The sequence below is a fragment of the Peromyscus leucopus genome, chromosome 14 (genome assembly GCF_004664715.2).
Source record: "Peromyscus leucopus breed LL Stock chromosome 14, UCI_PerLeu_2.1, whole genome shotgun sequence".
Taxonomy (NCBI): Eukaryota; Metazoa; Chordata; class Mammalia; order Rodentia; family Cricetidae; genus Peromyscus; species Peromyscus leucopus.
Window position 1 is genome coordinate 24,757,984 of NC_051075.1, and position 22,959 is coordinate 24,780,942.

Below are 22,959 nucleotides of genomic sequence, written 5' to 3' on the forward strand. Positions count from 1 at the left end.
CTTAACCATCAGAGAAATGCAAATCAAAACGACTCTGAGATACCACCTTACACCTGTTAGAATGGCTATGATCAAAAACACCAATGACAACCAATGTTGGAGAGGATGTGGAGCAAAGGGAACACTCCTCCACTGTTGGTGGGAATGTAAACTTGTACAACCACTGTGGAAATCAGTATGGCGGTTTCTCAGAAAATTAGGAATCGAACTACCTCAAGACCCAGCCATCCCACTCTTGGGCATATACCCAAAGAATGCTGATTCATACCATAAAGATACATGCTCAGCTATGTTCATAGCAGCACTATTTGTAATAGCCAGAACCTGGAAACAACCTAGATGCCCATCAACGGAAGAATGGATGAAAAAAATGTGGTACATATACACAATGGAGTACTACTCAGCAGAGAAAAACAATGAAAGCATGAAATTTGCAGGCAAATGGATGGAACTAGAAAAAAATCATCCTGAGTGAGGTAACCCAAACCCAGAAAGACAGTTATGGTATGTACTCACTCATAGGTGGATTCTAGATATAAAATAAAGAACAATCAGACCACAAAAAAAAGTCATATTATAGCTGTTTTGTAATTTACAATTTTTCTTCCAAATGGTGGGCAAACAGTGTACAAACATGTTAAAGATCACGCCAATCCACCAAGCAGAGACTTAGGAGTTCTAGAACCGGACATTAAGGAATGAGCCTTTACTTTAGGGGATGCACGGACCTCCCTGGGAAGGAGAAATAGAACAGATTTTGCAGGTGGGGACTGGAGTGGGAGGGATCAGGCATAAGGGAGTGGGTGGGTAGAGGGAGACAGTGCAGGGAGAGAAAGCTGAAACTGGGGGGCACTGGGGGGACAGTGTAGAAACCTTGTGCAGTGGAAACTTCCTGGAATTTATGAAGGTAAACCTAGTGAGGACTCCTAGTAATGGAGGCTAGGCAGTTTGAACTGGCCATCTTTTGTAGCCAGGCAAGGCTTCCCGTGGTGGGACTGGGTTGTAGTTGGTTGAGTTGTTGGCTAAGGGGGTCCTGTGGAGATCCCTAAACAACTCAGACTGATGCTAGGACAGAAGGTCATTCTCTGAAAACTGACAGCAGGGCCCCATTGGAGGACAAGATCCACATAGCTCACAGAATGTAGAGAGGCTGAGCTGGTCCTGCATCTTGGAGCCTTTACCCCTACGTTCTAATCTCTTTGGTGCAAGAAGGTATTGTGCAGGCTAGAAATAGAGAAACTCGGACACCAACCCAGCCCCAAACCCTCCACCTACAATCTGCCCTGCTTGCAAGATGTGCTGGGGCAATGGTAGTGCAGTATTTGTAGGAGTGGCCAACCAATGTTTGGTTTAATTTGAGGCCCACACCATGAGAGGGAGCCCATGTCCTATAATGCCTGGATGGCCAGGAACAGAAGACTGGATAGCCCAGAGACAAACAAACAAACAAACAAACAATAAATAAACTGAAATAATTCCTAATGGATAGTCCAGAGACCAAACAACTGGCAAATAATAAATGAATGAATGAAAACACTGAAATAATTCCTAATGATAGTCTGCTATACTCATAGACTGGAGCCTTGTCTAGCCATTATCAGAGAAGCTTCCTCCTGCAGCAGATGAGAGCAAGTGCAGAGACACACAGCCAGACTTTGTATGGAGAGACTCTAAATTGGAGGTTTACATCAGATCCCTCCTTTCAGAGATCCAGGAACCCTGTGAGAAGAGGGAGAGGAAAGACTGTGGAGTCAGAGGGGATGGAGGACACCAGGAGAACATGGCCCAGCAAACCAACTAGACAGTGCTCACAGGGTTCACAGAGACTGAAGCAGCAAGCACAGGGCCTGCATGGGTCTGTACCAGGTCCTCTATGCATACGTTATGGCTGTTAGTTTTGGTGGTTTTGTGGAACCCCTAACAGTAGGAGCGGGTGTGTCTCTGACTCTTTTGCCTGCTCTTGGGACTCTTTTCCTCCTGTTGGGCTGCCTTGTCCAGCCTCTACATGAGTTTTTGTCTTGTATTATTATATCTTGTTTTGTCCTGTTTGGCTGTCGTCTCTTTTCTGAAGAGGAAACGTAGGGGTAGTGGATCTAGGGGAGAAGTAAAGTGGGGGGAGGGAGCCTGGGAGGAAGGGAGAGAGGGAAATTGTGGTCAAAATGTATCGTATGAGAGAAGAATCTATTTTCAATTAAAAGAAAAGAATACCAACAATACACAAAAAAAAACAAATAAAATAATATAATTTTAGGAATACATATAGAAAAAAATAGAATGAGCCCTTTAAAGTAGTCCAGGAGTTAAATAGCTTTCATTTCTTCCTTGGTAAGGTTAAATGTGCTATGAATAATAAAAATGAACTTTTAATAAGACTTATAAATATTTTATCAGATATGTCCTTTGCTAATTTTCAGAATACGTTCCAAGTGTTTATCTGACTTTAAAAAAAAAAAGATTTATTATTATGTATACAGTCTTCTGTCTGCATGTATATCTGCATGCCAGAAGAGGGTGCCAGACCTTATTACAGATGTTTGTGAGCCACCATGTGGTTGCTGGGATTGAACTGAGGACTTCTGGAAGAGCAGTCAGTGCTCTTAACCACTGAGCCACCTCTCCATCCCCTACCTGACGCTTTTTATACTATGCAGGATTTCAGTTAAATGCACTGAAAAAAAATAGGTGAAATTACTAATTTGACAAATTGTTTTACTAAAAGCCTGGCTGACAAAAGATAGTGCTGCTACTTCCTCCTGTGAGTGAGCAAGATAACTCAAGTACAGTATTCAGAAACCTGAACCATGGTGAGCACAACTATAATCCCAGCACTTAGGGAGCTGAGACAGGAGCAGTAGGAGTTAAGAGACCAACTAGGGCTACAGTGCAACCCCCTGTCTCAAAGTCAAAATTTTAAAACTTGGAACCAGGTATGGTGACATGCTTTGAATCCCACCAATTGTGAGGCAGAGACAGCAGACCTCTGTGAGTTCCAGGCCAGGGCAACCAGGGATACATAGTGAGGCCCTGTCTCAAAAAAAGAAAGAGGAGAAAGTGGGGAAGGAGAGAGAGAGGGGTGGGGACAGGAGAGGATAAATACCATATCAATAAATGACACACCACCACATAGTGCAATCACCATCACTAATTATAAGGCTGTAAAACCTATGATAAAACGTTAAAACAATCAAAGCTATTTTAATAACAGCCCCTTTGAAGGGCAAGAAAAACAACAGAAGACTCAGAAAAGTCAAAGACGTGAACTAAGTATAAATAAGCACTGCTAAGGTGACCTAAGTTCTCCTGACACTAGTACTCTGTAAGAACAGAAATTCTTGCAAACATTGCCTAGGTCATCTGGCGTCTGCAGAACAGAGTGGTGGAGCTTCTCATCAAGCTGCAGATCCTTCTGTTCCATGTGATCTATATTTAGTGTAGATGGGGAAGGTGTCTGTGACCTGGATCCCAGAGCAGAATGGGCTGGGGAAGCACTTTCTGACCCTGTAAAGATAAAATTCAATAAAATTACCGTGAAGAATATATTCAGTATCCTAAGACATAATATTTCAAACACCAATAGGACATAACTTTAAAATATCAAAAGATAAACCAAGTTATATACTATCCAAAGATGTCAACAAAAATCACAATACTGTCTACGGCTGGACTAACACAGGATCAGGAATGGGTATGCCAGGTAACGGGAACCATCAGTGACAGTGACAACCTCTATTTTCATTCTTGGTCCAGCTATACAAACTCTGGTGCCACTGCTATTTATTCTCTTTTTCTCATTTGAATTTGGGACAAGTCAACAGTGACAGGGCTGCTCTTCTATATAATACTACTGATCAATGCTAGCTTGGTTTATAGTAGTTCCCAGCCTCCAGTGTCCCCTCATCTCTACTCTTTCCCACCAATCCGTTCTCATGTAACAGTGGAAACACAGGAAAATGCAATCTGATTATGTCGTCATTTAAGATCCCCCAGAGACACCACGTATGCCTATGACCCCAGCCCCGAGATGTTAGGAGGACCAGGACTGCAGTGCTGTCATCCTCAGCTACAGGTTCAGGAGGAGGCCAGCCTGGGCTTAATGACAGTCTGTCTTTAAAACACACACAAACAAGGCCAGCAAGATGGTCAGTCAGTTAAAGACACTAGCTTTTAACAAGTCTGACCACCTGAAATCCCCAGAATCTATGTGGTAGAGGGAGACAACTTACTCTGGGAAATCACCCTCTACCTTATATGTACGAAGCTCACACATGCATGTATACCTTTACAACATAAACAAATACATGTGAAAGAATTACACCCCTCCCCACAAAAACTGCCATACAGAACCACCAACCAACTGAACAAAAATCTTGCAAATCAATAGATATGGTGGCACATGCCTGTCATCCTGGCACTTGGATGGCTAAGGCAGGATGACCATGAACTTAAGGTCAACCTGGGCTACAACCTGAGACCCTGTCTCAAAAGCAAACAAACAAACATCCTCCAAGTCTTCTCATTTCTCTTGCAAACCCTCCAATTAATTTCCTAGTGTTCAGGCGTCCTTATAATGCTCTTATTACTCTATAGTCTGCCTATAATTTTTGTATTCTAGCCAAATGAACTCTATTTATTAAAATCATCACAGTCTAGACCTTTTCCATGTTTTCTTTTCTTTGCACAGAATCCTGATTAAATTCTTGGCTTAGACATTGTTTCCTACTGATGCCTACTCCTGACCTTACCAAGTGTAACTCCCTGTTATAAATATATATATATATTCTTCACATTATACCACTATCATACTGACTTTAACATGCCTGTTCAGTTTGAAATATCCCCCAGCAGAATACAAACTCCTTAAACACAGGCTTGTTACTGGTCACATATCACTGATTGCCAATGTCTACCACAGTGCATGACACACAGCAAGTGACCTTGCTAGTTTAAGCACTGTGCAGCCTAAGTGCCAGACAGGATAGCCAACGGGAGCTACAGAACAGAGTCCACTGGTACTAAACAGGAGCTATATACATAGTTCATTTTCTCATCTTCAATTTCTTTCTAGCTCAGAAATATCTAGACCCAGTAATTGTAATTGGGGTTGGAGGACAACTTGCAGGAGTTGCCTCTCTTCTTCCACTATGTAAATCTCTGGGACCAACTCAGGCTGTTAGGAGTGGCGGCAAGAGCCTTTTCCCAATGAGTCATCTTGATATCCTAAATTCATTCTTAAGACCTAAGATTTTAAAATCAGTTTATACTGAGATGAACTACCAGAGGATCAATATTATCTTTAATTTTATAACAAGATTCTATAATGGCCGATGTAAAGGTTTTTCACTGTTAAAAGAGTTTTTTAAAGCAAAATAAACCCAACATTTTTCTACTGATACTCATATCCCCAATATGCATAGCGCTTATAATAATTATATGTATTAAACTTCATATCTCTTAATCTTTCCCTCTAGATTTCTTGTAGTATCTGAAAACTTCTGTATTAATCAGAAGGGAAGATTCCAGGAGAAGTAACATTCCTCTGATAAAACACAGTTACCAGTGTGTGATAATGCATGCAAACTTGACCATCAGAAAATATTATGTTGCAAAGTTTTGTATATTGAGTATATGAAGTTATACTCACTCCTGAATTTTATGTTTGTGAATAAAAAAACAGCTGTTTTTAAACACCTCTGCACTACTGATAATGTCAGACATTAAGGTTAGTATTACTAATAAAACCTCCCAATAGGGTAACAGAATGGGTCATTCAATGCAGCACATAAGTTGCATGCATATTACAAATTCTTAGAAGTTTAGCTACAAAAAAAAGACCACATAAACAAACGTAAAACCAATTTTTCATACTTAAGTTTTAACTTTTAGATTTTTTTTGTTTGAACTATTTACTTATTCACTTACTTTTGTGTGTGTATATACCTGTGTGTGTGGGTGCACTCATCCACATAGGTACATGTGGGAGCATAGAGAGGCCTGATTGTTGATATTAGGATGTCATCATTTTCTATTGCTATCCAACTTTTGAGACAGCACCTGTCATTCAACCTGGACCTTATTTTTTGGAGTAGACTGGCTGGCCAGCAAGCTCCTGGAACCCCCTGTCTGAGCACCCCCAAAGCTGGGGCAGAAAGAATGCATTGCTATGTCCGGCTTTTTCAAGGGTTCTGGCATCAGAACTCAGATCCACGTGCTTGCTTGGCTAGTACTTTACCCACTGAATCATCTCCCTAGCTCTTGGAGCTTTAGTTTTGATGAATACAGAGACATAAGAAAAAAGAGTGGTAACATTTTCTTCCACATTGTAATAACCTTTGAAACATAGCAGTTTTACTAATGTTTTAGGTAAAGTAGAATTAGAATCAAACTTGCATGGGAGAGTATTTCTGTTTTTAAAGAGATCAGGATGCTTAGAATCATCAGCGACTACCTCATGATTATTAACTGGAATGGCTAAGCACTGAGTGGGGTGCATCAGAGTACAGCTGGAAGAGAGTAAGTTTAGATCACACAATAGAACCTTCAAGATCATTTTAATCTCTACACTAACCCTGCAGTAACATTTATATTAAAAAAAATAAGGACTCCACTTGTTATACTAAAGTTGAGTTTGGTCACATTTAAAAAGTATCTGAACTGAGCGGCAGTGGCACACACCTTTAATCCCAGCACTTGGGAGGCAGTGCCAGGTGGATCTCTGTGAGTTCGAGGTCAGCCTGGTCTACAGAATGAGATCTAGGGCAGGCACCAAAACTACACAGAGAAACCCTGTCTCGAAAAACCAAAAAAATGAAAAATATATAGTGAAGTACTTTTTTCCTCTTCTAGATTGTTTATTTAATAACCTCTTCTAGTCTGGTGCATATACATCGGGTCCACTAATGCTTACGTATATGTACTTCATGTCAAGAAACTACTTTGGGTTTTTATTTTGTTTTGTTTTCTCCTCTGTTAAAATAAAATAAAAATTAAATGAAAACAAAACAAACAAAAAACTCCATTGAAATAGCAGTAGGTCATACAAGCTGTAGAAACTTAACCATTCTTTGGAAGTTTACGCCAAGATTAAGTAACATTCCCGTGAGTTACTTTACCAGTAACGGTTGCAACTTCAGCAGAGAAGGCTTGCTGATTAAGGCTGCTTGTTTCTGAATCTAAATGAAGTGTTGTTAGGCTAGCCACTTCCTGCTCCTCGGTGCTCTGAAGATGGCCAGAACCTGAATCCACATCCGCAGAAGACGGGATCCCTATGTCAGTCCCGAAGCCAAAGTCTGCAGGAAGAAGAAATGCTGTACTTTGGCAACACACTACTCAAATAGTCCAGTCCCCCAGTCTACTCCTTGCAGTATTCTGGCAAGTGTAAGCAGCAGTAAAACTTTGAGGCTCTCAACCAGAAACATTTTAGGATTCTAACACCTTACTATTAACAATGATTATTTTAAAATGACATGCTTATGTAGTTTCTGATAGCTGGTAATACACTTACTACTCTTTAAGTATTTTATAAATCTGTCTCTCTGTCTCAGTCTCTCTTCCCCCCCCCCTCTCTCTCTCTCACACACACACACACCACCACCACCACCACCTGTTTGAGCTCAGTATGCAATCAAGCTATTACAGATGGAAACATACACTACTCCAATGTACCTCCTAGCTCTTCACAAACTTGATTCCCAAAGTTTTTTACTTTATTCTCTGAATGCTACGTGTAGAGAGAATTTCAGCAGCATAATGATGTAGTGACATATGGTACCAGATAATAATTGCTGATATTTAACATAGAGGAATATTCAAGGAAGGGTCTCGGTAGAACAGAACTGGACAACAGACATCAAATATGAGTACATTAAATAACAGCATTTCGTAACCATGCTGGCCCTTTATTTTAATATTAACACTGTTCTAAATCATTTTTCTTTTCACATCTTCTGTCTTTAATATGTAATTTATCTTATGAGGGACAGTGGTTTGGGTTTCTCAAAATGCCCCCTGCCCCCCTTTTTTGTAAAATAAAATGGTCTCAACCTAAGATGATTCCCTCAACCTTTACTTCAGAACTTGTGAAATCAACATATAGGGTAACAACAGAGAGCAAAGTAAGAGCTATGCAATCCACAAATCAACAAACAACTGACAGAAAACAGAGCCTCAAACAGTAAAAGATACTTGCTGTCAAATTTTCGTCCATCACACTGGAACGCACTGAAAGAATCTGAATGACTATCCGAGCTCATAAGATCACTGCTCCCTGCGCTGGCAGGAGATGTCCACTCTGAGGGTACACCTGGGTCATCAACAGGACGCATCTGATTCTGTTTGTTTAGAATATCAGGGAGGTCTTTCGGAATTTCAAGGCTGCCTGGACTACTTCCCCTTCTTGTCATAGTCTAAAACAAGAAACATTTTACAATTAAAATATTTTTTAAATTTTTAATTAAGAATCCGAAACCTTTAGTTTTTCAAAATAATAACTAGTGTGAATGCTGATTTTAAGACCTCAGTTGGACAGGAGAAACATACTTATTGAACATTCTAAATAGCATGTAATGACGTGTACCTGATGCCTAAGCTACTGTAGTTCTACTTAAAGCAAAGAGCCAACTATCAGGTGAGATGGTGCTGAGTCTAAGGCTTTACAGAGAAGAAAAATAAAGTTCACAGTTGAACAAAGAAGCAAACAGAGTATGTAAAAACATGATTCTAAAAGAATTCTCACTCACTCAAAGAAAAAATTCAAATAAAAGGAAAGGTAACAGTCATGGACAAATTAAAACCCAAGTGGAATATGACAGTTTTTAAAAGCAATTCTGTAACTGAGAACTAGAGATACATTAGCTGTTATTTTCATTCTGGTATTTAACATTTAAGATAAATGGTAAATTTTAACATCGACTCTAGAGTGATCTGAATTGTTTAAGCAATATTTACGCTATCAAAACTATAGAACCGGGCTAAGTGACTCCTGTTGTTCTTTCCTACTGACAGTTAGCAGGTGATACCAGCCTCACAAGAGCGTAAGGAACTAGGAAGGAAGTGGCTTACAACTGCTAATAGTCCAGTGTGTCTGTAGTAAGAGCTACAAGTTTCATTGTTTTATGTCTTTTAATAAAAAATATAATTTGAAAAAATATAATTTAAAACCTTTAGTTTAAAACACAACACACATATTCCGCGCCACCCCACCTCTCTGGGGATTTGACCTAAAGATTTGTAAATGTTAGGCAAGCACTCAATCACTGAGGTCGAGCCAGCTTTCCTTTCACTTTTGATAAGACTGGGTCACACTAAGTTACACAGGCTGGCTTTGAACTTACATTGTACCCCAGGTAATGTCTTGAACTAGCTATCCTCCTGCCTCAGCTTCCTGAGCAGCTGGGTAGAACTTTATACCCCTAAGTCCAGTTTTAAAAAGTTGTAAGGGCTGGCAAGTCAGTGATGAAGGTGCTTACTGTGAACACTGATGAATAGGCAAAAGTGAGAACTACCTCTCCTAAGCTTCCTCAGACACTCATGTGCATGCTATGGCATACATGCACCCACATATATACACAGATAAAATAAATGCAATCATGGTAAAATATTTTAATTACTTCATAAAGAAGGGTTACATTCCAGTAAAATTAAGTTTTGAAGAAAAACTTCCACATACACATTATACCTATCTTTTAGTTTTCTATCTTTGTCTCAAGCCAAATAAATGAGAGAAAAAGCAAGCTCACCGAGGCGTTCCCACTGCGAAGGCGCTCTGCTATGAACTCATCCATCAGATCAGGAACATTAGCACTGCTGCTGCCAGTATCACTAGTAAGAGGAGGCAGTTTGGGGCTCGTGTCCTCTTTATTTACTAGAAGCAAATAAATAACTACATATAGTAAGCAACAACTTAACTGTATCTTCTAAATTTGAAACAAAATAATCCAAAATAAAGTACCTCTGCCATATCCATTATTTGCCAAACATGCACTTATGAATAATTTCCCTCCTTTTGGATTTAATTTTTAAGAATTAGTAAATTGTATTTACTTTATTTAACTAAGCAGATGTTAGTCAATCTTCAGTATGACCTTAAACAGCAAGAAAGCTAGAGGTAAGCACTAGTTGAGGTCAGGTTAATATTGCCTATAAAGAAACTGGTATATTTTTTCTTTCTTCCTACTCTATGCTGCTACAGGGCTGTAATAATTGACATTCTCCCTCTTTTCCCAGAGAATAACTGCAAGAATATATCCTTTCAATTTTTGCAAATCTCAGTGAGACACAAACACATTTAGGTTTGGATACAAATTAAAATTTCATGATTTGGTATACTGTTTTTTAGATTTAGCCTAAAATCTAACTTCAGTGCTTGAAGAAAAAAGGTTAAATTCTCACAAGAGTCAAGAAAAAATCAAACCAAAATAGTTACTTGATTTAACATTAACACTATAATATGACTTTATAGTAACAAGATTATTTTCACTTGGAAAACTAACTGGTGGAAAAGAAGATAATTATCTCACTATCATACTGTTGGAAAGTTTGTTTCTCTGTAGAACAAAGACCAGCGCTACTTAGATTCCTACTGAACCATGAAGAGTTTTAGACTGTGCAATACCATTGTCTTTATATTACTGGCCAGGCTTTGCTAAGCTGTAATATACTGCCCTCATGTGGCATTAATGGCTCAATGCAAGATGCATTACACAGCGTTGTTAATCATGCTAACAAAACCATGTTAAAACAAATGAAAACAAAACCTACCTTACTGCTGAAAGTTAAGTTTCTGTATCTGTAAAGTTGTTTAATTTTGAAACAAGATAAAGTAGTTACTACAGTCTTGCTTCCTTTTTCTAATCTGCACGTTTAGGTTCCACATTGAAATAATGATTAGCTATTATGAAACCTTCATGCACATTTAAAATTTCACAATAAATATTTCAATCTTTCAAAGATACATTCTATATACAAGAATGAAAGACTAAAGGCCTACAGCAATTTTTTTTTTCAGAAATGCCTTGAACGGAAACTGATTAAATCTTCTTTGAGATTAAAGAAAGGATTTCCTCTTCAACGATAGTTAAGTATAATGTTGGTGCTGGTTTTAGGACTTAGATTTCTGTTATGTTAGATGTCAAAGTAATCTTCTACCAAGGAAAAAAAATACAAAACCAACTAAGTTAGCAGTAAGAAAAAGAGAATTCAATTAGCTAGAGCTAATGCCCGTTTAGACATAAAGTAGTAGGGCAAGAGAGGTACAGCCAACTCCTCAGTAAACTTCAAGACTCACGGGACACACTCAGAAAAATACTTGACCTCTGAAAGGTCATTAAATTTGTTCCTGCATCTTCCCTTTCTATTTTATTGTTCAGCAGCAAAGAGGTTTAACTAAATGCCTCATAAGGGAAATTAGTAATTTAAATAAATATTGTATGCTGGGAAAAATACAGCTGGGGAAAGGCGCATGCATAACCAAACAGAGAGAAAGCAGTGACCATCCCAAAGCTTTTTGATTGCTTAGAGCTTGCTTCAGTTGCATTAAGCCAAACTGGTGCTGTCTTTCTCCTTTTGCGCTCTGCACACTGTTAGTGCTCACCTGCAGCTTTCCTTCCAAAATAGCCCATTACATGACTGTACAGATCCCTCAGTGGAGCCTCTGCTGGCATTCTGTTCTGCCTCTGTGGGGAAACATTTGCCTTCGGCTTCGAAAGAGCATGTACAACAGTTTTATAAACGCCACCCAGGGAGCCCTGCTGTAGTCCTGCCTCGTGACTTGATGACCTAAGAGTACTGCGGCTCCCTATCTGGTTACTTGCAGTTCCTTCTTTCTGTGATGTGGTGGTGGGAATCTCTGTGGATTCCTTGACTGGTCTGCTACCTGATGCTGCCCCCATGGTATCGAGAGGTCTGTACACACCAGGTTTGACAAGGTCTATACCACTAGTTGAGCTGGTCTGTGTGGTGCTGGCACTGCTATTGCTACTACTGCTAAAGGCACTGAGCTTCCGTAGTCTCATCTTCCATGGAGCCTCTTTGTTTTCCAGAGGGTTATAGAACTGGACAGACTCAGTAGACGGTCTAAAAGTAACATGAACACTATTGCGTTTCTTAGCAGCAATTTTCATGATTTTTGCCCTATGCGTTACTGTTTCAGACAAGCTCCTCTTGGTTGGAGAAAGCTTGCTAGTGTTGGAAACATGAGGCATTCTGCGGGTTACTGGTGCTTTTAGTGCAGTTTTCTTGGCATGCATTATATATGGGGTGATTTTTTCATTAACTTGTATACTCTTAAGCTTTTCACCTAGTGTCATATCTACACAGGCATCTACTTCTGTGGCTGTTTGTCTATACAGATGTTTCTTTTTTTCTTTATCACAAGGGCTATCTGAACTAGGATCCGAGGGCTGGTCATCAAGATTGAGTTGCTTAGATTTTTCAGCAGTTTGTGTTCTCAAGAAACTAACTGACTGGTTAGATGCAAGAGTACTCGTGAAGACAGCTGGGCTTGGTTCTTTTTGAAATGCTGTATTTTCAGGAGTCCCAACAACAGACATGAGATTTTCTGATGTTATTTCCTGGCCTATGTATTCTAATTTATCTAAAGATGGTATTTCATCTCTAGTTACTGCAATAATCACCTTCTGAGAAGCTGTATCTTTACCTAGCTCATTTTTACTATGATTTTCCTGGTTTTCCTTAAAGTATTCTTTCAGGGAAGAAAGAAGATCATCGTCTCCTTCAAGGTCAATGTACTGGATTTGTTCAAAAGCTGCATCTGCAAGTTCTACTGGACCTATTAAATGACAGAGATGGTCATATATGCTATCACCAACTTCCAGAGAAGACTCTCTACTATGAGAATCAGTGATGTGGCTTTCAGTGGATCTAGTTATTGAAGAAGCCTCTGTGGAACTCTGCAAGCTCGGAGCATGGCGGGATGAACTGTCAACGACAGGAACTGCACCTTTGGCTCGCTCAACAGTGAATGGTTCCAAGATGTCAGACGTGCTGCTACTTCGAGGCAATGGCTGTTCCTCATTCAAAGCTCCAAAAACTTCATTTCCAGTGTCTTCACTTTGTGAAAAATGTCTGACTCTGGTTGAACGGGGAAGGATTTGAGCATCGTCAATATCTGTAAAAAACAAAAATTATACGTAGTAGAAATTATAGAAATACAAAGCTGTTTCACCCACAACCCAAGCATATGCTTCCCGATAAAAAAATTCTGATTTTTTTGTAAGTTCAACTAAAGAAAACCAATTAAAAATATAAAGCTGACTTTTTAAAAATATGATGGGCCCAAGGCATGTGGTGTCAATGAATTAGAAAGCGACCGGAATGCACTTAAGATGTTAACATGCACATGAAGAGTGAGGTGATGAAACCAACCCTCGGAAGTGCAGTTTAGGATAGAGCTGTGCCAATACACCAAGCAGTTCAGACTGGTTAGTCTCCCTATTCGCACTGTAAGCAGGGGGGAAGAGATCGTAACACACAGAGCTGATTTAGGTGTTTCATGTAGACTTTTAGAAATTCTGCCCCATTGGGCAGGAAGAAGACATTGTCTTTCCTCAACTGTTGCTATCCAATTGACCACATATTATAGTAAGGAAATCTCCCCTCTGTTCCTTAAAGTTCTCTTTGTCAGGACACTGTATGTTTTCTTCTGTTTTACTTTATTTACTATAATTTTAAATTCTATTTTTTACTATCCAATATAATCAGTAAAAAACAAAATAAGATCAGTACATCAAAAAATTATTCTTTGTTTTAGATAAAAATATTTAAATCTGCTATAGAGAAATCTTATCTACCTATGAGTGGCCCTTCTCATAAGCAACCACTGTGCTGGGTAGTTTTATGCTAACTTGACACAAGCTAGTCATTTGGAAAGAAGAAACCTTAGCTGAGAAAATGCCCCACCAGACTGGCCTATGAGCAAGCTTGTGGTGCATTTTCTTGATTAATGACTGATGTGGGAAGGCCCAGATCACTGTGGGTGATGCCAGCCCTGGGCAGGTGGTCCTGGGTACCATAAAAAGGCAGGCTGAGCAAGCCAAGAGGAGCAAGTTACTAAGTATCACTCCTCCATGGCCTCTGCATCAATACCTATATCTAGGCCCTGCCTTGAGTTCCTGCCCTGACTTCCCTGAATGATGGACTACAAGCTGTAAACTGAAATTACCCCCTTCCTTCCTACACTGCCTTTGGTCATGGTGTTTATCACAGCAATAGAAACTCTAAGACATCACCAAACTCTAGAAACCATGGCTTCTTGCATCTCTTTTTAAAGAAGTACAAATTCTGGGGGCTGGAGAGAAGGCTCAGCAGTTAAAAGCACTAGCTACTCTTCCGGAAGACCCAGGTTCAGTTCCAAGCACACACATGGCAGTTCACAACTGTTAACTCCAGTTCCAGGGGATCTGACACCCTCACACAGACATGTGTGTGGGCAAAACACCAATGCACATACAATAGGAATAAATAAATAATAAAAATGAAGTACAGGTTCTGAAGTCAAAATAGAGATTCAGAGATTACCTAATTAATTCTCCTATAGATGAGGAAGTTGAAATCCAGAGGAATTAATTTTCTTTTCTCAAGTTTATAATGCAGTTTCAAAAAAAGGCTTAATGTCATTACATTATTTTTACAATCTTAAAAGTGCTAAGTATATTTAAGTCCTCAAAAATATTTATGAAACCACAAATCACAAAATCAAATACTACATATAATTTTTCAAAGTGTAATTGTTAATTGTGGAAGTTAACACAATGCCTATGAACTCATTATAAAGTCTTGCCAGGCATAGTAGTGCAATTCATTAATCCCAGCACTTGGGAGGCAGAGGCAGAGGCAGGCAGATCTGTGAGTTTGAAGTCAGCCTGGTCTACAGAGCGAGTTCCAGGACAGCCAGTACTGTTACACAGAGAAACTCTGTCTCAATAAACCAAATAATAATAATAATTAATTAAAAATAAAGTCTTTAGGTTACCTAGAAATAAAAAAAAAATGTATCTGCCAGCAAAATAAAATCAGAATTTTAAGAGATTATAATTGCTATTTATTACACTTGTAATGCAAATGCTAAAAGTAAACAGAACTAAGCCTGGCATGGTGGCTGGCACAGGGATATAACCTAGCACTTGGGAGGCAGAGGGCTGAAGAGCTTTATTCAAAGCTAGCCATGAGCCGGGCAGTGGTGGCACACGCCTTTAATCCCAGCACTTGGGAGGCAGAGGCAGGTGGATCTCTGTGAGTTCGAGGCCAGCCTGGTCTCCAAAGCAAGTTCCAGGAAAGGCGCAAAAGCTACACAGAGAAACCCTGTCTCGAAAAACCAAAAAAAAAAAAAAAAAAAAAAAAAGCTAGCCTATGCTACAAAAGTGAGGCCCTATCTCACAAAACAGAAGTAACAGAACTATCACTGAAGCATTCTAACTAAACATTTAGATCAGAGTGAAGCTATCATTTTTCCAGGAACACAAAGTAACTGAGATTTAATTTACATCCTTTAGAAGGTGAGGGCATGAGGGCAGCTTCCTTGTTTACAAAAGGCAAATTCTTATTCAGTGTAATTTCAGAGTCCATGAGAGATCTAAATGGTGGTCTTTCTGCTATATTAAATAAATGAAAAAAAATATTCTTGACTACTGAATCAATGCTTCATGGAAACCTATAATTTTATAGGCCTGACAAGTCTTATTTGCCTAGGTTTCCTTGGTAATGTTTAGCATTAAAGCATTGAAAATTATTTTCTGTATTAAAAGTGTATATTTTTCTGAATATTATATTTCAAAGAAAGGTTATTTTGCTAGTTTTAAAGGTAAATTGTGCATTAAAGTATTACTGTTAGCTTGTAGCATATAAGGAAAAAAACCCTTCCAACAGAATTTAGGTTTCTTGAAGATTTTTATGCTGTTCATTCAATTATCTTCATTGCTTTTCAGAGCATTTATCATACAGAATGGATACAATACAGAAGAAGGAAAGCATTGATTACATGAAAATGCTGCTCACTGGGCTGGACAGACAGCTGGATGCTGAGATGCAAATACTGCTCCTCTAGAGATCTGAGCGTAGGTCCCAGCACCCAGAGTGGACAGCCCACAGCAGCCCACAGTAGCACACAGCAGCCTCCTACTCTAGCTCCAAGAGATCTGGTGCCTTCTCTGGCTTGTTTGGCTACCGGCACTCATGTGCACAAGCCCACACACAAATGCACAACAAATACATGAAAGTTTTTTTTTTTTTAAAGCTGTTCCTTCTTGGTAAAAATAATTCCTCAAGAATAGAACCTCTTAAATTAGAAATATTAACATTCAACTAGATTTCTAAAAAGCAGAAATCTCCAAATTCCTTTAATGAAGTTAAATTATTTTCTTAGTAAAGCACAAATATTGGTATTTTATGGCCCTTGAACTTAAAATGATTTATGTTAGTTTATACAGAAATCAATGCCATTATGAAACTCAAGCTTCTTACTAATAATTATAAGATAATGTATCACTTTTTGCCTCTTTTGACAATGATATCAATGTACCTTCATGGCAGAATGTTTTACACAGATGTAGCACACCTATGTATCTTTTTAAGAGATGGGATGTCTCAGTGAACAAAGCAGTGTTACATTACTGAATCATATGAAGACTTAAAAACCAATCAATCCTGTGGCCAGGATGTAAAATAAATACATGAATAAAAAAACCAAAACAATCAATCAAGGTTAGATAAAAAGTTAAGCCACTGAACTATCTTCTACTCTTTCAAGACTGTAATATTCACACATACATGTTTTATGTTTATGTGTGTCCATGTTCATGTATGCATGTTCATGTTTGTGTGTGCAGGTGCATGTACATGTTCCTTTAGTTTTATGTTATACTATAGTGTTTTGTTTATGAGCATGTTATGTATGAACTGCCTTCTTTTCTTTTCTTTTTTCTTTTTTTGAAACAGGCTCTTAACTCTCTAGGCCAGGCTGGCGTAGACTAACTCACTATGTAGCCCAAGTGGTCCTCAAATTCACAAGCTGTCTCAACTCCTGCCTGCTGGGAATACAGGGAGGAGTCACTATGCTGGCACCTACCAACTGTCCTTTTAAGTTACCATCCAATTTTACTTTGAAAATATTAAGATGATAATTCAATAAAAAAGAGAGTTTTGGAGGCTGCGTGTGACCACACACACCTATAATACCAGTATTTCATAAGCAGATACAGGAAGAACGGGAGTTCAAAGTTATCCTCTACTCAACAAGTGAGTTCAGGACCAAAAACCAAATATATAATTTGGAATTATGCTATAACCATCATATTATAGGTGCAAAGAGATACCAAAGATGGATATGCTATTACATATTGATGACAGGAAAAAAGAAGTATCTTCATTACATAAAGAGGAACATACTTATTTAATTAGAGATGGAAAAGTTTCATTCTTACTTGGCAAAATTTAGAAAAAAAGGGGGGGGGCATCTTTCTTCTGCCAGAAAATAGAATTATAAATAATAAATTGCTCCTATTGTTAAATTTTTTAATACCCTTCTTTCATGAAGGCATTGTTTTTGGCATTATAACACTATAAACAAATCTGCTTAAGAAACTGCTTAAGAGGAAAATAACACTGCTAGTCATAGTGGTGGAGGTGGAGACACAAAGCTCTCAGCTCAAGACCAGGTTGGGCTACATAGAAAATCCCTGTCTCGAGCCTGGTGGTGGTGGGGGGTACATCTTTAAACCCAGCACTGGGAAGGCAGAGAGAGATGAATCTCTGAGTCTGAGGCCAGCCTGGTTTACAATACAAGTTCCAGGATAGCCATGGCTACACAGAGAAACCTGTCTCAAAACAAACAAACAAAAAACCTTGTCTCAAAAGCAAAACAAACCAGAAAGTCTGCTAAGTTCACCGTCAAATGCATTCAAGTGAAGTCTAGTGCAGTAATTCTCAACAGATGCTGGGAGAGAGGCCAGAGAGACTGTGCTTCCTCAGATGCCAAAATTACTAAAAAGTTGTATTTGGAGTTCATGCAAGCCCCAACATATACTGTATCAAAATCTGAGCTAAGGGCCCAAGAAAATACTTTTTTTTCAACTACTAAAGCCAAGTCTTATGTTAATGACTTTCACTTGGTCCCTAGCCTAAGAAAACTCTTCTAGGGTAGTCAATAATTGAGTCTATAACTATATATGAAGTTCTAAGACACGGCACCACAGCATTCACAACTATTTAGCTAGAATGGCCCTCTAAAAATAATGGAGAAGACAAAACGGCTGGTAAAAATGGTACTTCAAGAACTGACAGGTCATTTTAAACAATTTTAGTATGTTTTTAAAAACTCAAAGGTGTGGGGAGAGTTAAAAGAAGTTTAATTTAACCCCCGCCCCCAAGCTATTCAAGAATATCATAATGTAATTAATTTTAATTTAAAAACTATTAGGAAAATATTTTTCTTCTCCACCTTTTTATTTTTATCAAGACAAGGTCTTGCTAAGTAGCTCGGGCTGGCCTCAGCCTCTAGAGTGCTAGGATTTCAATCATACCACTATGACAGGGATTGCCTCCTTTGTGTGGACATTTTTCTGATAAACTGCTACTTTAACCAAAAGTCAGAGTGATTGTTTATAAGAGTATCACTATTTTTGTTTGATAAAGCTGTTACAGACCTTCAATTCCTGATCTCAAAGATATACACAGGAAATCTTTATTATGTGCTCATTTATGGTTATAAACACGGGAAGAAATACAGAAAACCATGAAACACATTGCTTTTCTTTATCTACTCCTTTTATTCTTTTGTGGAGTTTTGTTGTGGTAATCAGTTTGTTTGTATGCTTGAAACAGAGCTTGGTAAGTAGCCCAGGCTAGCCTCATACTCACAACTTCCTGCCTCAATTTCCCAAATGCTGCAGTTAAGGACATGTGCCACCACACCCAGTTTATGCAGTCCACTTTTCTAACTGATTCTCTCTGAATTCTTTTTTTTTAAGACATCATCTTTTGTTTTGCTTTGATTTTTTTTTTTTTTCCTATTTCAGTTGTATAGACCTCATCTTTTGTGCTCTCAATCTTCTACTCCTGCCTCAGTGTCACTGGTGCTAGGATGAGGGCCCACATCACTACAGCTGGCTTATTTATGACTTGACTACCCATCAATGGTTTGTTTATACATCAAATTATTCTAAAGTAAAATTCACTCAAATCTTATAGGAAACATAAATAACTAACCAACTGGAATGGTTGAAGATTCAAGCCATGATTTGCTTATAACTTAGCACTAATTTACATATCTGCACCATACAGCTATCTCTTCTCTCTCCTCCACCTACCCCGACAAAACAAACTCCATGCCGTCAATTGGCTTCCATGTGTCACAAATGCAAAAAATCAAACAATAACTCAGATTCCTACAATATAAACTGATATAATCATCAGATTTCAGTTTTTTTTTTTTTTTTTTTAATTTAAAAGTTAGTTGTAGCCGGGCGGTGTTGGCGTACGCCTTTAATCCCAGCACTCAGGAGGCAGAGCCAGGCAGATCTCTGTGAGTTTGAGGCCAGCCTAGGGCTATAGAGTGAGTTCCAGGAAAGGCGCCAAAGCTACACAGAGAAATCCTGTCTCGAAAAACAAACAAACAAAAAAGTTAGTTCAGTGTCTTCTAAATTTGTGTTCTATGGACCTTCATGCTATTCTATAAACTGTCAAAATGTTAAGAGAAAGTGTTTACGCTGAAATAAACTTGAAATATACTGGATTCTGCAGTTTCTATTTGTTTACAGACTTCTGGGAGTCCCTCAATATGTCAGCAGACGCTATGAATCTTCATCCATTTCCTTTTTGCATCTCATTATATCATAGTGCTCTAACCGCTGAGTGTGTCAGCTTGCACATGGTAACTTTATCTAAGTCAGTTTTCAGGGAAAGGAAGGTTTGCTGTTAACACTAAAGTGCTGTGTGCCTTGCCTCTTGTGAGTCCTAAGAGAAAACAGATCTCTAATTGAAAGTGACTTTAACCATGCTTTGACATTGTGTAGGTGCATTTTCATACAACACTGGTGGCCACGTATCTCATGAACAAAATGGTTTTGGAGAACTGTGTTTTTAAAATGTTCTTTCGGAGGTAATCCCCACAGTCTAAAATGACATCCAGCACATGGAGCTCATGCCTCTAATCCCAACACTCAGGAAGCTAAAACAGGATTGCTATGAGTTGGAGGCCGGCATGAGCTAGAGGAAGACTACTCCAAAAACAAGACATATAAACATCACTTTGAAAGTGAGATATAAAATGTTTTGTTCCAGTGACTAGTATGCCAATATTATCTAAACAGTTAAGTTTATCATAGAAGGCATTTTATCTCAAATGAAGAAAATGAAGGCAAAAAATTCACAGCACTTGGAAAATCTTTTAAATATTATCATCTATAAATATTTAAAGGTCTTTTTAAAAGGTAATCTTTATGACTTGTTTATAATAAAGCAAGAATTGGGAAATAGAAACATCTCATGCTATTTAAGGCAATACTTGAAATATTTTGAAAGGAACAATGTAGCCTGGGCCCAGTACTTGGGAGGCAGAGGCAGGGAGATTAGTTATTCAAGGTCATCCTTGACTGCATACTGAGTTCAAGTCCAGTCTTCACTAGATGAGATTGTCTCAACGGGGGTGAGAATTAGGGGTAGGGAAGAAACACTTTGATTTTCTTTTAGCTTTTAAAAGAAGCTGCTTCTGGTGCTGTCATGTGCTCCTTCAGTGTGGACCTGGTGCCTCTTCTGTGGGACAGTAGCTGAGAGATACCAGCACTCATTATGGCCGATGAGAAACCCAATGAAGGAGTCAAGACAGAACAGTGACCATACTAAGTTGAAAGTGGCAGACAGATGGTTCTGTGGTACACTTTAGGAAGCAAACACCTCTTAGTGAACCAATGAAAGCCTACTGTGAATGGCAGAAGAGATTCTGGTTTGATGGGTAACCAATCAGTGTAATGGACACACCTGCAGAGTTGGGAAGGGAGGAAGAAGATATACTTGTGTGTTCCAGCAGCAGACAGGAGGTGTCTACTAAACAGGGAGCCTGCTACTTTACTCTAGCATTTTGTTACAGACTAAGAATACATTCTCAATTAGAAAGCAGAAATTTGGTCCCAACATATCCTGACTACTACAGTATAGATTTCTCTGTTCTTTCATTTCCCCATCCCTATTTCTCTGTTGTTCATAAATAAGTGGTGGAGTCCTAGAGTTTTCCCTACAAATCAAGCACTTCTTGTTTTAAAAATATTCTTGTTTTTTTAAATTAGCACTTATGAGAATTATTTGTCAAAATATTAAAGTTTCTGACAAGAAATTTTCTAAAGTCCCAAAGATTCTAAAAAACAAAAAGAAACTTTGACAGTTTTTAAAACAGGAGACTATCTGATCCAACCAAAAATTTAAGAATTAGTGGCCAAAATTAATTTTAATCTTTCTAAATAAGTGAAGATTGTTTGTATTACATGTTTTAAGTAAATGTGCTTTTAAAAGCCTGAAACAAAAGAATTTATCTGTTTACAATAAACTAGAAGGTTCTCTTTAACTGTATCTAATTCAGTTATCACAAACTTTGTTTGCTAATTTGAAGAAATAAATTATAGTGAGATATGCAGACAAAAATCTGTGCTGTTTGCATAGAGAGATAGAGTATTTGGATGGAGCAACAAAAAGGCAAAATATGTTTTTATAGCCAATATTTACAGCCAAGGGCAAAATATTTATTCATTCAGTTATTCAGAACTAAGGGCCATATTTAACAGAAATAAATACCACTTTCTTTCCTCCATTAAAGTGGGTATTATTCCACATATATACCATCCAACTGTCCTAAAGTTTTGCACTGGTAGCCTTAAATTTTACTGATTTATTCATCAAATATTTATGGAGCAGCTGGGCATGGTGGCTCACATCTTAAATCCCGGCATTCCCCAAGGCAAACATAATTGATCTATGAGTTCAAGGCCAGCCTGGTCTATAGAGTGATTTCTAGAACAGCCAGAGCTACATAGAAAAACCCTGTCTTAAAAAACCAACCAACCAAACAAACAAACAAAAAATCTTATGGTCATCCGAGGTTTGGATTAAGGCCAAAAATTTCCTATTTTACTTTTGTCATTTAATTGCAAAATCAAATACCAATTTAATTATGAACTATCTCTAATTCATTATATTATGGGTTCAAAATAATACTTGAATATTTCCCAAATATATTATACTACGAGGCTGAGCATGGTGGCTTGTGCCTGTTTTCCCAGAATTTAGGAGGCTGAGGTGAGAGGATCACTGTTGCAGGCCAGCTTAAACTAGGCAGTTTTAGATTAGTTTGAGCTACAAAGTAAAACACTGACTCAAAACAAGAATACTATCCAGAAGTAACAACACATCAGAATACTATCAGAAGTAACAACATATCAGACTACTGTCAGAAGTAACAACATATCAGAATATTATCCAGAAGTAACAACATATCAGAATACTGTCCAGAAGTAATTCTTACAGATGCCATCTAGAAAATGCATATATCCAATAACTGAATGTTTTATTGTTTCATTTTGAGAAATTTAAATACATTTTGTCATTTATAACTCTTTATGGAGTATCAAACATAAGACTTATTTAGACATATTTCTGCATTTACATATAAGTAATTCTCAATTATTGGAACCCTGATAATTTAGAAGAGAAGTTGATCTTAATGGAATACAGATGGCAGAGGCACTGAAAATATCATTAGCACAGATGTATCTTCCTTCACAGATCTTTCAGTCCACTGAACTAAAGATACACTTTGAAAGGAAAAAGAAAAGAAAAAACCTACACATACACATACAAAACCAAAAACACCAGTACCTCTTCAGAACAGCAGTGTCAGAAACACCTAAACAAACTACCAGGATGGTACCTCATGATGCCCAGGTAAGCTCACTGAACAATCAC

The 22,959-nt window shown here is 38.2% G+C and overlaps 1 protein-coding gene and 1 pseudogene across 14 annotated transcripts in view; one reads left to right on the forward strand and one right to left on the reverse strand.

The window, feature by feature from the left end:
- The window catches only part of Ralgapa1 (Ral GTPase activating protein catalytic subunit alpha 1), a 220,128-nt gene that overhangs the window by 100,143 nt on the left and 97,026 nt on the right, over positions 1-22,959 (reverse strand). For 7 of the 14 annotated variants that reach the window (XM_028869729.2, XM_028869733.2, XM_028869732.2 and 4 more), the window contains 5 exons: positions 11,588-13,123; positions 9,735-9,859; positions 8,186-8,402; positions 7,110-7,286; positions 3,346-3,498 (listed from right to left, as the gene is read on the reverse strand). In XM_028869729.2, coding sequence (XP_028725562.1) covers positions 3,346-3,498; positions 7,110-7,286; positions 8,186-8,402; positions 9,735-9,859; positions 11,588-13,123 — 2,208 coding nt within the window. The remainder of the gene's footprint in view (positions 1-3,345; positions 3,499-7,109; positions 7,287-8,185; positions 8,403-9,734; positions 9,860-11,587; positions 13,124-22,959) is intronic. The other 7 variants (XM_028869738.2, XM_028869735.2, XM_028869741.2 and 4 more) reach the window with 1 other exon arrangement.
- LOC114693383 lies at positions 20,797-21,055 on the forward strand (annotated as a pseudogene).